At 37.7% G+C, this 16,847-nt stretch overlaps 1 protein-coding gene, 1 non-coding gene and 1 pseudogene across 2 annotated transcripts; all 3 read right to left on the bottom strand.

Annotated features, from left to right (window-relative positions):
* Window positions 1-276: 276 nt before the first annotated feature.
* Window positions 277-2,976, bottom strand: LOC111022622 (small ribosomal subunit protein uS2). The gene is made up of 5 exons (XM_088124617.1): window positions 2,751-2,976; window positions 1,841-2,103; window positions 1,464-1,661; window positions 1,138-1,360; window positions 277-539 (listed from the first exon to the last, which is right to left on the bottom strand). The coding sequence occupies exons 1-5, from the start codon at window positions 2,890-2,892 to the stop codon at window positions 442-444; spliced, it is 924 nt and encodes a 307-aa protein (XP_087980743.1). The 5' UTR covers window positions 2,893-2,976; the 3' UTR covers window positions 277-441.
* A 3,380-nt stretch (window positions 2,977-6,356) lies between these two features.
* Window positions 6,357-7,052, bottom strand: LOC148211326 (secreted RxLR effector protein 161 pseudogene; annotated as a pseudogene).
* A 2,685-nt stretch (window positions 7,053-9,737) lies between these two features.
* Window positions 9,738-9,844, bottom strand: LOC148211325 (small nucleolar RNA R71). Its single transcript, XR_015791096.1, has one exon. It is a non-coding gene; the product is annotated as a small nucleolar RNA R71 (small nucleolar RNA).
* Between the last annotated feature and the right edge of the window lie 7,003 nt (window positions 9,845-16,847).

Below are 16,847 nucleotides of genomic sequence, written 5' to 3'. Positions count from 1 at the left end.
AAACCTCACATTTTAAATGAGTTAATATTATGTCTATTAATTATATTTAACCGATATTCTAATATTCGTTCAAATTTTGATGGAAATGTCCAGTATGTCGAGGAATCTAAGTGCCTATGTTCATTTCTGTAGAGCTTTCGAACGAAATATAGGTATTCTACCACCAAAACTAATATATCTTATTTATATGAATGTATGTCTATTATACTTAGCTGCGTAATTTCTCATATATTCCAAAAATAATTCTACCGTGATACCGATGGTATACACTTGTAATGAAGTCGAAAAAATCAATTTTCAAAATTTAAAACTGGGCTAAGAAAAAAAGGTACCTGAGAGTCAGATTTTTCCAACCAAAAAAGAAAGATGGCATTCCTAAATAAACAAGCAAACTCACAATAATTAATCCATTCGAGTACAGATTCGTAAGGATCCTTTCTCTCAAAACCAACTCGCGGCGGGCGGTGCTGCACTGTCAACAGCAGGTGCTGGTGGTGGTACTACTGGAGCATCCCATCCATCTGCCGCCCCCGAAGCAGCTGCAACAGAGGAGAAAAAAAAGATTAGTAAGAGAGAATGAGTAGAAAAAGAAAATGAATGTACGAGAGATTATAAATGAAATGTTTAAGGCAAAGCACCAAAATAAGCACACTATTAATTGCTTTATTGAAAACAACTTCAAAATACTTTTGAGTTTATTTTGATTAAAAAAAAAGAATTTCTAAATTGTAGAAGCATAAATATTTGAGTTAGAAACTTTTAACCATCTAAAAGAAGTTAAAGAAGTCACTCTCAAACATAGCCTAAGCATTAAAATATTAAATTAAAAAACACCTTCCATTTTCTTCTGTTCACCTCAAACAAACAACCAAACAAGAACAATCTAACAGGTTGCACCTTGCAACTCCTGGCTAATGAGATCAAATATGGAAAAGAATGTAACGGCGAAAAACAGGGTAATTGGCAGTAATACGTTAGTGGGTACTAATAAAAATCTTTATAGGGAACGAAACAAAAATGACTTTGTGTAGTTTGAGTTGAAAATTTTTTCTGAGAGACCAAACCTAGTTACATGCACAAAAGCTCTAGGGCATAAACATTCAAATGAATGATTAATAGCAAAATCTGAGATTCAACCTGGCTCTTGCGCCCACTCGACACTAGAAACGGGTGCAGCAGCAGCAGGAACAACCACATCTGGGGCACCCCACTGAGCATCAGGAATTTGTCCAGCCCATTGATCTGAGGCAACAAGTGGAGCAGCACCAAAGTCTGCAATGCCATAATCCGGGGGCGCAGCAGCCTCTTCCTCTTCTTGCTCCTTAGCCTCCTCAGGCTCACGGTAGAAAAACAAATCCACCTATACACAAGGAAATAAGTTCCATTGAATAACAATTGATGTAAAATTTCATGCCAAAATATGGTTTATGAAGTCCAAATAGAAAATATAAATTCGAATTTACCATCACATCCCATTTGTGCCCAGCACGAATTGTTCCACGCATTTGTAGAACCATCCTTGCCAAAAGCCAGAACAGACATCCTATGCTGTGTTTCCCCTTGTTGTTAGCCGGAATTCCAATATCAACATATCGCATTGGGGAGTCGGTGTCACAAAAGGCAATCGTAGGAATGTTCCCAAGGGCAGCCTCCTTAATTGGCTACAAGTAGGAATCAACAACGCAACATAAATAAACAACAGCATCAAGTAAATACAGGTACAAATAGATCTAAGGGAACAAGCATGAATTGAATCATAAATTTGACAATATAAAACCATTCTTCTTGGACTTAATTTATAACCATGGACCATTACTGATTTCTAAGAAGGTTAAAGCACCTGATGATCAGTTCTAGGATCAGTAAGTATAAGAAGACGCGGTTCATTGAATGAGGTCTGAAGCTGGTTGGTGAACGTTCCAGGAGTGTGCCTCCCAGCTATTGCATGAGCACCAGTGTACTGAGCAAACTTCAAAACAGCCCTCTGACCATAAGGCCTAGCAGACTGAACAATGATATCTTGAGGATTCTCGATAGCCACAATAACTCTAGCAGCCAGCTGAAGTTTCTCCCAAGTCTTACCAAGGTTAATGATGTAGATTCCTGAAAACCAAGAGGATTTTAAAAAATAAAAATGATACATGGCTGTAATATAACAATTGAAATAATCTAATATGTTCATATTGTAGAGCTCAGTGCTCACTAAGCCTTTAATAAGCACAACATTCCTCTTAGGCAACAGACTGAAAAACAATAAACCAATTCACCAAACCATGGAGATAAGACTAAGTACTTCAATTCAAAACATTTGGCTGTTCATTTGAAAGCGTATGAACCAACAATCGGGGATGAAATCAAAATAGCATCAAAAGTGCGAATCAAACCAAAAATGTAAAACCCAATAAAGAATAATTTGGAGAATATTCAATAGTGGATCCCCCGAATTATACTGTAAAACCTAAAGAGATAAACATAACAATAGCCAGAGACTGAAACTTCACATCTAAACACATAATAACACAAGCTTTACAAGGTAACCAAAGACAATTTTAAGAATTGCAATCACCATATTGTTCCAAGAAATTCGCGACTAAAAAAAAATTAAGGTCACAAGGAAAATACACTAAAAGAAGAAGAACAACACACATCCATTAGCATGTACAGTATCAGTTCAAGTGAAAATGGCCGCCAGTGTTGAAAACAAAACAAAAAGAGGAGAAGATACAGAGGCAAGTAGATTGAAAACAAACCATCATTGCGGCGCTTGAAAATGTATCGTTCCATTTGGAAATCTGAGTTTTTTGTGCCAAGATGAACCTCGGCGGCCAACATCATCTGAATGTCGGCCTCCTTCTGCGAGAGTTGGCGCGGCGGTGCAGCTCCAGTCGCCATGGCGGAATCTGAGAACCAACGAACGGAGGGAGAGAGGAAGGGACTAGTGCTGTTGGGCGACTGCAATGTCTAAGGGTTCGAGGTTCAGCGACTCAAATTCTATGGAGTGATGAAAACCCTAGATATGTAGATTTACCAAAATACCCTCGATAGTGAAAAACAAGCTTTATTTTTTCTCTCTTAATATAATATGTGTTTGTTTGAAGTGTTTAGTATGGAATTGTAAAGTCTTTATTTTGAGTGCAGAATTTTTTAGTTTGCATTGTGTAAATTGAGTTTCTATTTTTTGATTTTTTTTTGCACATTTTTAATGTATGGTATAATCAAGGTTCAAAATATCAATCTCGATGGAAATCTCGAGGTTTCGATTTTACGGACATATCGATGTCGATGGATATTTTGAGAAAAATTACGAAAATAGTAGATATTGATGGAAATTTTTTAAATTAGTAAATAATACGTAATATACTTATAAAAATATAGTCACGATGAAAATGTTGAAAAAAAATCATGTATACATATATGAAAATTATTTGAGTCAGTAAATTAAAGTTTAATATTTCTTTTTTATTGATAATTTCTAATCTAATCTAGTTACGTAATTGAACAAAATATATGAAATATATAGATATATGTAAAGTATGGAATATTTTTAAAAAAATTAGATTTAGTTTAAAATTTAAATGTTTAATAATAATTAGTTAAATTTATTTTCATTCATTAGCTTGTTTTAAGATTTGGTTAATTAAATTAAATTTAAAATTAATTTTTCTTAATTACTTGAAAATTTTGTTAGAATTTTTTGGTTAAATTTAATTTAAATGTTGTTTCTTTAAATCGATTATATGTTTTTTTAAGATTTTGTTAGGTTTTTTTTAATTAAATTTAGTTTAAGAATTAAGTTTTTTATAAATGGATTGTTTATAATATATTTCTTTAAGATTTTATTAGATTTTTATAGTTGAATTTAATTTGATGTTTGTTTGTTTTTTTTTTCTCTTTTTTTTTGAAAAAAAAAAGATAAGAATTTAACTTTAATTTCTTTAAAAGAAAAATAGAAACCGTCCAATGTCGTATAATTTTTTACTATTATTTTCGACCTTTTTGTTTGTTCTTTCACAAGCTTTGAATTTACACAAAACTAAAAGACGTTTTAAATAGAAATCCTTCTTTTTTTAAGGTTTGGATTCAAAATTTTCCATCTAGATTTTTTCTTAAAAAACAACTGATCTCGAAATTTTGAACCTTTGGTACAATTATAATTAAATTCTAGTAATTATATTTTTCGAACTTATTTTTTATAAACATTTGTTTTCATCCCTCTAAATTTGAGATTTTAAGTTATATATTATCAATGAGTTAGGACTAGAATTATATATTATTTATTTCTTTTTCTTTTGTTGCATCATTTTAAAATTTTAGGTCAAAATAATACTTTGGTCCTTGTATTTTCAAGTTTGGTTCATTTTGGTCTTTATACTTTGAAAACGTTCATTTTAGTCCTTGTACTTGAGTTCATTTCAATCTTTGTCGTTAAACTACCGTTAATCGACTAACTCGTTTATGCATGACATTTTGAGTTAGAGAAATAAGTTCCTACATGTCCTCCACCTGAAAAATAAATCGATTCAGTTAGGTTATATCAAATCCCCCTATTTTATGTTAAAATTTTGAATCGGGTCGATATAAAATCTTCGTCATTTCTTCCCATGACCAGACTCCTTTCATTTTGTATTCTGTTTACAATCGATTCTTTTGGGTTTGGTTTTTTTTGGCTTCCATTAAGAGTGTCGTTTGCATTGGCCTTCGAGACTTCTGCAGTTATATCTCTAGTATGTCGTACTTTAGTGCACTAAATTTTATCTTTAATAAATAAAATTAAAGGAAAATATTTCTCATTCCTTGATTTAAAAGTACAAAACCTAGTTCTCTGTACTAGGTTTTTTCAGTAGTTAACTGGCCACTGGATTTTAATTGCTTTGCATAAATATTAAGATGAATTTTTGGATATAAAAATAGTTTGTAAATTATTCCATTTTTTTTAGCAATTTTGTTTCACCTCTTTTTCCTAATTTGTTTAATTTTTTATACTATCAATTCCTAAATTAACAAATTCACTAGTTTGGTGTCTTTTTGGAGTAGTAGATTAATATAAAAATATGTGGTTATCATTAAGAGTGTACAAATATAACCGACAAATCGAACCGACGTCAATTGGCCAATTTTGAGTGTGTGTCGGTCGGTCGTCGGTTTTGCCTATGCAAAACCAACTGATCGGTTGGTCGGTTATAGAAATTTATAGAAAACCGACCGAGCGACCTATATTTATATAAAAAAAATACTTCTATTTTAAAATTCAGTCACCTAGAAAGTGTAACTTCTATTTTCAAATGCACGGTGGTTGGGTGGCGTGTGGAAAACCAATGCATTTAAATGTGCTGGTTTTCACTTGGTTTAAAATTTTTGTTTTTTTTTTAAATTTATTCAAACCCCTTCCTCTTCCTCGGGAATTCTCATCTTTCTTCTCTTTTCGTTCTTCATTTTCTTTTCTTTCTCCATTTTCTTTCCTTCTTCCTCCGTAGTTTTATTTTAATTCATTTCTTCTTTTTTCTTTCTTCCTCCCGATCTCTCTCTCAAACCTTTTGATGAGGGTGGTGCCTATTGTTCAAAACCTGGATTCAGTTCTTAAGAGAACAACCTTTCTACTATCCTAAAATTGGGTAGAAGTGAATTCATTCTTGCACCCTATGTCCCTAGCTATCTATCGGGCCTTACCCCTGAAATGGGAGGCTTATTGAGCCAGCGCTGTTGAGCTGCTCTCACCTATGCAGATCTAAGGGTAATCCCGAGTAAATAGAAGTTCATAATTAGCTCAGGATTAAGATCGAGTTACCTAGGTCATCAAAGTCGAGATAGTCACTTTCAAACAGTAAACGGTGTTATAAAGTAAAAGTGACTATCTCATGGTCCGGTCTTATGCAAACTCTTTGCACGGGACACCCCCACTCGCATGTCTTCACATGAACGAATTAGGATCACATCGTTTGTACTAGCTAAAAAGTGGGCCGCATCCATAGTGTCCCTAGAATAAGGCGCCCAACCTTATTCCTATACTATAGACCATTTGGACTGTTAACTCAAACTTGATCCATATTTATGTCTCTTACATAGAGTTTGAGTCTCAGGAACAGTCTAGGATCCTTTATTTTATTGGATTTAGATCTAGTAAGAACATTTTTTTGGATCAATAACTACTTATTGATTAAAACCTTTAATAACAACTTTATTGAAAGATAAAAGTATATTTGGCATTTTCAAACTATGAGTTTCAGGACATAAAACCCAACAAACTCCCACTTGGACTAAAACTCCAATGATACATTTTATTGAGTTTAAGTAAGAAACTACAAGAACATTGGGCATACATCAGATACACGCCGAATTATTCTTCCACTTGTCCTAATTTACAAAACTCGTAGTTCTAGATTCTCTAGGTGACCCTCAAACACTTTAGCCGAGAGGGCCTTAGTAAATGGGTCAGCAAGATTCTCTTTCGAGGTTATCTGAGTGACGACCACGTCTCCCCGGTTTACTATCTCCCTTATGAGATGGTATTTTCGCTCAATATGCTTTGCGCGCTTATGGCTTCTAGGTTCCTTGGAATTTGCAACTGCTCCACTGTGATCACAAAAGAGAGTGATGGGCAGATGTATGTCTGGAACGACTTCCAGATCAGTCAAGAATTTCCTTAGCCACACTGCTTCTTTTACTGCTTCACAAGCAGCTACGTATTCAGCTTCCATTGTGGAGTCTGCAATGCAAGTTTGCTTTACACTTCTCCACACTACTGCTCCTCCATTCAAAGTGAACACTGATCCCGATGTAGATTTTCTAGCATCTTTATCGGTCTGAAAATCAGAGTCAGTGTATCCAGTAAGGATCAGATCCTTAGCACCATACACGAGCATATAGTTCTTCGTTCTCCTAAGATACTTGAGGATATTTTTAACGGCAGTCCAATGATCATATCTTGGGTTGGACTGATATCTGCTGACTATCCCTACTGCATAGCATATGTCAGGTCTAGTACATAACATAGCATACATTAGGCTTCCAACAGCTGAAGCGTAGGGAATATGTCTCATCCCCTCAATTTCTTGAGGTGTCTTAGGACATTGTTCCTGAGACAGGTGAATTCCATGTCTAAAAGGTAATAAACCTCTTTTGGAATTTTGCATCTTATATCTAGACAATATTTTGTCGATATAAGTTGCTTGAGACATGGCTAATGTCTTGTTCTTTCGATTCCGAACTATTTGGATCCCAAGAACATGTTGTGCATCTCCTAAATCTTTCATTTGGAATTGCTTAGCTAGCCATTCTTTAACGTCAGACAGAAAACCTATATCATTCCCAATGAGTAGGATGTCGTCAACGTACAAAAGTAAAAACGCTACAGTGGAATTGACGATTTTCTTGTATATGATTACGCTTGTTTACATGCGTAAAAAGAAGGTTTTAGATGCTGTTTTTACAATGTTTCAGCTTTGTTTCGGATTTTTCTCGATCGTTTGAGTTCCAATTCATGCAAAATTCATATACTATGGTTTGTGGATGGCTTATATGGTATTTATGACATTTTAGGACCATTTGGGAGTGCAAATTAATCAAAAGAAGCGAAAAGACGAAAAAACACCTCAGGAGGCGCCAGGCGCCTGGGAAGCCTGCAGAAAACAGTTTTTCTTCCAACTTTGCCCTTAATGAAACGCGTCTTCCAATGCGTTTTGGTGGTTCCAACCGATGCATACGTGTAGAAGAAGTGTTCCACTATCAGTTTGAGCACGATTTGGTCAGTCAAAAGAGTTGGAAATGGGTGATTCACCATCGTTTTAGGACCTACCTAACCAATTCTGCACAGCTATAAATTCCAGCAACTTCTCCACCAAATTCATCAAGCCTTGTTTCCTTCTCTTGATCATTTTTAGTGTTTCTTTGTTGCTTTCTAAGTACTTTTGAGTTGCTTTCATTAGTTGCTTTTGGTTTTTAAATCCCGAGCACTTTACATTCTTTTATTGAGCTTTGTTTTGTTTCCATTTGTACTTAGTTATTTTCTACTTATTCAAATATATAAAAATCTAGCACTTTGCTTATCTTCTCTTTGTCTTTACTTTATTTTTAGAGAGTTGTGTTTTTGGAGGAAAGAGCACGTGACACTCTCCCTTGCTTGAAAGAGAAGGGCGAAGCTCTCAATCCCGATAAAAACTCTCCGTTAGTTAACTCTTGTTTTTCACACATGCATTCCACATTCAACCGTTTTACTTGCTGTATTTTCTTCAATATGTCTTTCTAAATTCCCGTCTCTAGCCCGGTTATGGATAGTTAGCCTTTTATGTCTAAAAAGGGTTGCTAAGAAGTAGTGTTTTTGCTTTCCATTCATTGCTCAACATGTTTCCCCAAAAAGTTAGGATTTAGAAAATGCCACTGTAAGTCTTAACAAGTCAATACTGAAAAGGTTGCTTATTTGCATTGTTGAGTGGTTAAACCGAGGAGAGGAGCGCCTTAGACATAAGGGTTCCGCTTAAGTAGCCTAGACATAGGACCTTAACCCGAGGTTGCGACTATTTCCATCCTAAAACTAAGATATCTCTCGTAATAGACATATTAGGGAATGTCTTAGGACTTTGAACTTGCTTAGACATAAGTCAAGTGAAAAGCGTAGTCGTTGGTTCCTAAAGTGAAATGTATATCGTCCTTAGCATATCCTTGATTCTTTGTTGGCTAACTTGAAGTAAATCGGGCTAGGTTTTATTATTATAAGTCCAAATCCCAAATCCAAAACCATTATTTGTGACCACTTCCCATTTTACAAGAATCACTCATTTCAACATTCACTATTCTTTAAAACTTCAGAGTTTGGAAATTATTTAGAAGTCCTTGAGGATCGATACTTGGATACTCCATCCATTTTATATTACTCTGACAGGTGTGCGCTTGCATCTATATAATTGTTACCACGCTTAGCGCGTGCGTTCAGCATAAACATCCCAGTCAAGTTTTTGGCGCCGTTGCCGGGGACTTTAGTTTTAAAATTATTTTCAAATTCTTTTAGTTTTTATTTTTTGTGAATTGTTGTTGGGTGTAATTTCCATCCACCGTTTTTGTTCTATATTTTTGGTCGTTTATCTTACAAGGGTAAGTTAAAGTGCATGAGCACAAGATCTTTTCTTCTACCCCTTGACCCTGAGATTGAGCGGACCCTTCGAAAAACTCGAAAGGAGCAAAGACTTCGAAAACAACTAGAAAAGCAAAAAGAGAGAGAAGGTGAAATCAGTCCTGAAAGTGAGGTAGAGAGTACGAGCACATCAATGGCAGATATTCCACCTCGTGATCCGGTTGATCCACCTGCTGTTAACGGTAATATGAGGGATCATGCGAGAAATGATGAATTCAACCATATCCAGATGGCGGACAACAGAGACGTGGCAATGCGAGAATATGCCGCCACGGCTTTTCAGAACTTTGATTCAGGGATAGTCAACCATATTCCAGCCCACGCAAACTTTGAGCTTAAACCAATGATGTTCCAAATGTTGCAGACAATTGGACATTTTGGAGGGCAGGAACATGAGGATCCACATGATCATCTGAAATCATTCATTCAAATTGCAAATGCATTTCGATTACCTGGTATAACAGACGATGCTCTGAGGCTAACACTTTTTCCATTTTCTTTGAAGGACCAAGCTAGAGCATGGCTCAATGCATTTCCACCGGGATCCATCACCACATGGGGGTCGTTAGTGGAGAAGTTCTTAACAAAATTCTTCCCACCTACTCGCCACGCTGATATCAGAGAGGAGATCATCTCCTTTAGACAGTATGATCGTGAACCTGTTCACGAGGCGTGGGAGAGATTTAAAGAACTAATCAGGAAATGTCCGAACCATGGCCTACCGGCATGCATCCAGATAGAACATTTCTTTAGAGGTTTAGATCATCCTACTAAGATGATGCTAAACAATGCTGCCAACGGAGCCTTTACAAAGAAGACATTCAACGAGATAGTTGACATCCTAAATGACTTAGCTTCACATAACGAACTATGGTGTTCGCAAAGATCTAGGGCAGCACCAAAGAAGCAAGATCCAGCTGGAGTTTTGGCTCTGGACATTGCGACCTCGATGCAAAAAGAGATGGTTACAATGAACCAGAGGCTAAAAGAGATGGCATTGGGAATAAAAAATCCATTAGCCACGCCGATACAACCTGTGCAGTCGGATTATTGCACTCCTGCCCCTGTTTGCCAAGTCAACGATCTCATTTGTTCATTTTGCAGTGAAAACCATATCTATGATAATTGTCCACATAACCCTGCTTCCGTTTTTTATGTAGGACATGGGAACAATAGGAACTTTAACCCATATTCGAACACCTACAACCCAGGTTGGAGGCACCACCCGAATTTCTCATGGGAGGACAAGGAGGTTCGAGCGGTTTTAATCAAGGGCAGAGCCACAGAACAAGCAGCCCTATGTTCCACCTACACAGCAATACATCCCACCACCGCAACAGCAGTACAATCAGAGAACACAGACTCCACCAGTTCACAATAACAACTCAAATCTTGAGAATATGATGAAGGAGTACATGGCCCGAACCGACGCAGTGATACAATCTCAAGCGGCATCAATGAGGAATTTCGAGACCCAATTGGGACAGCTCGCCAATGAATTGAAGAATAGACCACAAGGTTCTTTTCCAGGCCATACTGAATTACCAAAACGAGAAGGGAAAGAACAGTGCAAAGCTGTCACCCTCAGGAGTGGACTGGCATATGATGGACCAACAATGCCAACAACAGATGTACAGATTCCGTCCACTGAACCAATTGTAAAGATACCAGAAAATCCAACAACACCAGAAAAGAAAATATTAGAAAAGGTAATGAGGACACCCCGAGTGTTCCTCCACAGGTACAGCCTTCTTTTACCCTATTCCCCCGTTTCCACAAAGATTAGTTAAGAAAAATAATGATTCCCAGTTTAGAAAATTTTTAGATATTTTAAAACAACTGCATATAAATATACCATTAGTAGATGCTCTAGAACAGATGCCAAATTATGCTAAGTTTTTGAAAGATATAGTTTCTAGGAAGAAAAAAATAGGAGAGCATGAACTGGTAGCCATGACAAAATGTAGTAGTGAAGCTGTAGGCAGCCCGCTACCCATGAAATGTAATGATCCTGGCAGTTTTACCATTCCATGTTCCATAGGAGGAAAAAACTTAGGTAGGGCATTATGTGATCTAGGCGCTAGCATTAATCTTATGCCATTATCAGTTTTCAAATCTTTAGGCATAGGAGAAGCTAGACCTACTACGGTTACCCTCCAACTAGCAGATAGATCTATCATAAGACCTGAGGGAAAGATAGAAGATGTTTTAGTCCAGGTGGACAAATTCATTTCCCTGCGGACTTTATCATTCTAGATTGCGAGGCAGACTTAGACGTTCCCATTATTTTGGGAAGACCATTTCTAGCCACTGGGGATACAGTTTTTAATGTAAGGAAGGGAGAAATTACAATGAGGGTAAATAATGAAGAAGTTAAATTTAACGTTCTAGATGCCATGAAATTACCAGGAGACTTTGAAGAGTGCTCTGCTATAAATAGCTTGAATCCTATTATGTTTGATGAGTTTTATGACTCGCTAGTTACAGAGATTGAAGAAGAGCTTGATAAGATAGCAGAAGGACCAGAAGATGTGGCTAATCCTATTGAAAAAATACAAAAAGAAGAATGCAAGTCGTTACTTCCGTCCATAGTGGAACCACCGACGTTGGAGCAGAAGCCATTGCCGTCGCATTTGAAATATGCGTATCTAGGGGATAACGACACTTTACCAGTTATTATAGCTTCCAATTTATCACCTACTAATGAATATTCTTTATTGCAGATTTTGGAGAAGCACAAAAAGGCCATTGGATGGACGATAGCAGATATCCGAGGGATAAGCCCAGCCTTTTGCATGCACAAAATTCAATTGGAAGAAGATGCTAAGAACTCTATTGAGAGTCAAAGGCGGTTGAACCCGAAGATGAAAGAGGTTGTAAGGAAAGAAATTCTTAAATGGCTTGACGCCGGTGTTATATACCCAATATCCGACAGCAGCTGGGTAAGCCCAGTACAGTGTGTACCAAAGAAAGGGGGTATAACCGTGGTGGCCAACGAGGAGAATGAGCTCATCTCAACCCGAACTGTGAGCGGGTGGAGAGTTTGCATTGATTATCGCAAACTCAACAAGGTAACAAAGAAAGACCATTTTCCTCTCCCGTTTATTGACCAGATGCTCGACCGTCTGGCAGCTAAGGATTTCTATTGTTTTTTAGATGGATATTCGGGTTATAATCAAATTACTATTGCTCCAGAAGACCAAGAGAAGACAACATTTACGTGTCCGTATGGTACGTTCGCTTTTAGGCGAATGCCCTTTGGACTATGCAATGCACCCGCGACTTTTCAGAGGTGTATGATGGCCATCTTCTCTGACATGGTAGAAAATATTTTAGAAGTTTTTATGGATGACTTTTCTGTTTTTGGAAATTCTTTCGACGCATGTTTAGTTAATTTGGAGAGAGTATTGGAGAGATGTGAACAAACAAACCTAGTCCTAAATTGGGAGAAGTGTCATTTCATGGTACAAGAGGGTATTGTTTTGGGTCACAAAATTTCCAAGCAAGAATAGAGGTAGACCACGCTAAGATAGACATCATTTCAAAGCTACCTCTCCTACAAATGTCAAAGGGATTAGAAGTTTTTTAGGGCATGGGGGATTTTACCGCCGCTTTATAAAAGACTTTGCTAAAATTTCTAAACCCTTGTGTCAATTGCTAGAACATGATAGACCATTTGTTTTTGATGATGACTGTTTAAAATCATTTGAAATGTTGAAAGTTGCTCTAAGTTCAGCTCCTATAATTATCGAACCTAATTGGGATTTACCTTTTGAGCTCATGTGTGATGCCAGTGATTATGCAATAGGAGCTATGTTAGGACAACGTAAAACAAGATCTTGCATCCTGTGTATTATGCTAGTAAGACTCTGACCGGTGCACAACTCAATTACACTACTACTGAAAAGGAACTGTTAGCAGTTGTGTTCGCCTTTGATAAGTTTAGGTCTTACTTGATAGGCACAAAAGTCATTGTTTTTACTGACCATTCTGCTTTAAAATATTTATTTGCTAAAAAAGATGCTAAACCACGTTTGATACGGTGGATTTTGTTACTTCAAGAGTTTGATATTGAAGTTAGGGACAGGAAGGGTACTGAAAACCAAGTTGCTGATCACCTGTCTAGATTGGAATCCCCGCTCTGTGATGATGGAACTGTTATACGTGAACAGTTTATTGACGAGCAACTCTTGCGAGTTGATTCAGTTCCGTGGTATGCCGATATAGCAAATTATTTGGTAAGTCGAATAGTTCCTTATGAGTTCAACAAGCAACAGGTAAAGAAATTTCTAAATGAAGTTCGATGTTATCGTTGGGATGAACCTTTTTTATATAAGCTAGGACCTGACAATATCTTACGCAGGTGTGTCGCAGAAGAAGAGCACGAGGCGATATTAGACGCTTGTCATATGTCTCCATATGGAGGACATTTTGCAGGACACAAAACCGCAGCCAAAGGTTTGCAAAGTGGGTTCTTTTGGCCCACTCTGTTCAAAGATGCACATAAGTTTGCCCAGGTTTGTGACAAATGCCAACGGACAGGTAATATATCTAAACGCCACGAAATGCCTCAAACCCCGATCCTGGAGATTGAAATATTTGATGTGTGGGGTATAGATTTTATGGGTCCATTTCCATCTTCTAATGGTAAGCTTTATATATTGTTAGCAGTAGATTATGTTTCGAAATGGATAGAAGCCATTGCAACTGCTACCAATGATTCCAAAGTTGTCATTCGTTTTCTGCAAAAGCACATTTTTACGCGTTATGGAACCCCGCGTTGTCTGATAAGCGATGAGGGGGCTCATTTTGTGAATAGGTCTATGCAACAGTTGCTGACTAAATACAATGTGCGTCATAGGGTTGCAACAGCATATCATCCTCAGTCGAATGGGTTAGCCGAAATATCTAATAGGGAGATAAAAAACATTTTAGAAAAAACTGTAAATCTTAACCGTAGGGATTGGTCTTTTAAGCTTGATGATTCACTTTGGGCATATAGGACAGCATTTAAGACTCCCCTCGGCATGTCCCTTCTATAGGCTAATCTTTGGAAAAGCATGTCATTTGCCTCTTGAGCTAGAATATAAAGCATTTTGGGCTACTAAGAAATTAAATTTTGATTTGTTGGCTGCAGGTGAAGCGAGGAAGTTACAATTGTTGGAATTAGAAGAATACAGGCACTTTTCTTATGAGAATGCTAAGTTGTTTAAGGAAAAAACTAAACAGTGGCATGATAGGCGTCTTCGGCCGAACAATCTTCAAGAAGGTGATCTGGTTCTGTTATTCAACTCTAGGTTGAAACTTTTCCCTGGAAAACTTAAATCTAGATGGTCTGGTCCCTTTCAAATTTTTAAAGTCTACCCATATGGGGCAGTGGATCTAGTTGACTCTAAAGGAAATGTTTTTAAAGTAAATGGGCAGAGACTTAAGCCGTATTTTGGAGAACCAGTGGATAGAGGAAAAACCTCTATTCAACTTTCAGGTCAATAAATTTTTGCGAAAAATGTTTTTTCCTTCTTATCCGTTTTTGAAAGAACAAAAGTAAAGGAAGGAAGTCTTTGTATCTTGTATTTTCTCTTTGTTTCATTATAAAGTTTTTCTTATTAAGAGAATGTTTTTGAAAACGTTGAAAAAAAAAAGAAAGAATGAAAAAAAAAAAAAAAAAAAACATTGAAAAAATTTTACGCAGGCGCCTGGCGCCTGCCCTTTGCGAAAATAAATCACGCAGGCGCCTGGCGCCTGCCCTGTTTTCCAGCAGTTCGAATTTCGTTTTCCTTCACGGTTTGGGTTTTAATTTTCGATAGCATGGGCTTTATTTTGGGTCAAACATTAATCCTCTATGATTTAGCTTTAAGAACTTCTCTTCAAACTCAAATTTTGTTTCCCTAATCCTATTTTGTATTCAAATTTGTTTTCTTTTCCTTTTAGATTTAGGAAACTTAGTTGAACTTAAATGTCAATCCCTTTCCATTTAGGATTTAGTTTGGGGAAAGCTTTAAATAGACCCATTGCCTAAGCTTTACAACTCCACCAAAACCCACACAACTCTCTTCTTCCCCTTGTTTTTTCGGCAAAAAACCCACTCCCTTCATCACCCTTGTTTTCGATTTTCAGCCACCACCAAAGAGAAGAAGAAATTTCCAGCATTTGCTTACATCTATGGCTTCCTCTTCTCAACATACTTCACTTCCTACCTCTTCCACTCAAGCTCCAAATGCCACAAGCATTCCTTTTCCACCATTGGAGAACTTCCAACACCACATGGGTTCAGATTCTAGGCTAGCTGCTGTTAGGGGAGGAAACCAGCTTCAAACATTTGAATGTCCTCCATCCCAAGCTCCTACACAACATCCTATAATGAGCCCACATGGTTATGTTAATTTTCAGCAACTACCCACCTTTAATATACCTCAAAACAGTGAGTTTAGGGCTGAAAATCCTCAACAACTTCCTCCAATGATCAATCCGGGTATGTACCAACCGTTTATGTTTAACCCGGTTCCTTCATATCATTTTCCCTTGTCTCAAATGCAAATTCCAGCTAGTGTTCATCCTTATGGAATGCCAAACCCATCTACTCTATTTCCTAGCCTTCCACCTTATTATGGAATGGGTCATTGGGTACCTCCAACCAATTATGGGATGCTTTCACCTAAGGTTCCCCCACCAGCTCAACTTCCATTCCTAGAAAGAGGACCTCAAGCACCCAATTGAACCCTAACATATCGAGTACTTTCAACATGGGACAACTAAAACCTTTAGAGCCTCCTAGGATGCCAACCCCAACCAATATGCCAATGGATGCAGGAGATGAGCATGGAGGAGAGCAAGAGAAGAGCCACAGCCATAGGCTAGAGCCCGGGGTTTCGATAGGGCAAAAGAGGAAGGGCAAGGAGGTGATGATAGACCCAGAAATTGAGGAAGATGGGAGTAGTAGGCGTCTGACGCCTAAGGATTCATCTATGGAGAACAGGGACGAGGAGCAGTTTTATTCATCTCCATTGATTATTACACCGGAAGATGGTAATGATGATTTTCTACTGGTTTCACGAGGACATTGTTCAAATATGCCAGAAACAGAGGATACCGAGAACGAAGTGGTGAGAACAGATACTCAGGAACCTTCCCCATTGGATACACCTGCAGAAGGAGCATTTTGTAGTCACCAAGAGTTGCCTACTGGGGCAACTGGATCTACTCCATTGGCAACGGATGAGTATGTCACACCGATGGCCACTCTACCAGGGGTAAGGGATGCTCACACTATTCCTTCTAATACAGTTAACCCGCTTGGGTGTGATACAGGTAGATCCAAGGTTGGGGAGAATAGTACTCAAGAACCTACCAGCGAAGAAGATCCTGAGGACACGCAGACGATAAGGGAAATGTTTCAATACAAGAGGCGGGAGAGAAAAGAGTTCAAAACGTCGTGCAGTTCAGGCTAAGAAGCCAACAGTGCCCGCGAATGAACCTAAAACGAGAGCTGCGAAAGCTAAAGCAGCTGAAGCTAAGAAGAAGGTAGTGGCACCTGGGCCAGTTGATATAATTGAACTGGACTTGTCTGAGGGAGAGGAGGTCGAGACGAAATGGAACGCAGCAAATTTAGCTACTCGAACTTCATTAATGAAATCCCGTAAGATTATGACAGAATTGGGATTCGATCTCACTCTAGGAGATGTTCCTGATGATTGGAGGGAGACCGCCAGAGACAAAGAATGGA

This window comes from Momordica charantia (assembly GCF_013281855.1).
Source record: "Momordica charantia cultivar OHB3-1 chromosome 5 unlocalized genomic scaffold, Mcharantia_2.0 BLBB01000005.1, whole genome shotgun sequence".
NCBI classification, from domain to species: Eukaryota; Viridiplantae; Streptophyta; class Magnoliopsida; order Cucurbitales; family Cucurbitaceae; genus Momordica; species Momordica charantia.
The sequence above is the reverse complement of the archived record's forward strand: the minus strand, read 5'-3'. Positions and strand labels throughout refer to the sequence as shown.

Coding starts and splice junctions, on each gene's coding strand:
- LOC111022622 (XM_088124617.1), bottom strand. CDS start 2,892: ATGGCGACTGGAGCTGCACCGCCGCGCCAACTCTCGCAGAAGGAGGCC. Junction 1,662..1,840: donor ATCCTAGAACTGATCATCAG/GTGCTTTAACCT, acceptor TCCTACTTGTAG/CCAATTAAGGAGGCTGCCCT. Junction 1,361..1,463: donor GGCACAAATGGGATGTGATG/GTAAATTCGAAT, acceptor CCTTGTGTATAG/GTGGATTTGTTTTTCTACCG.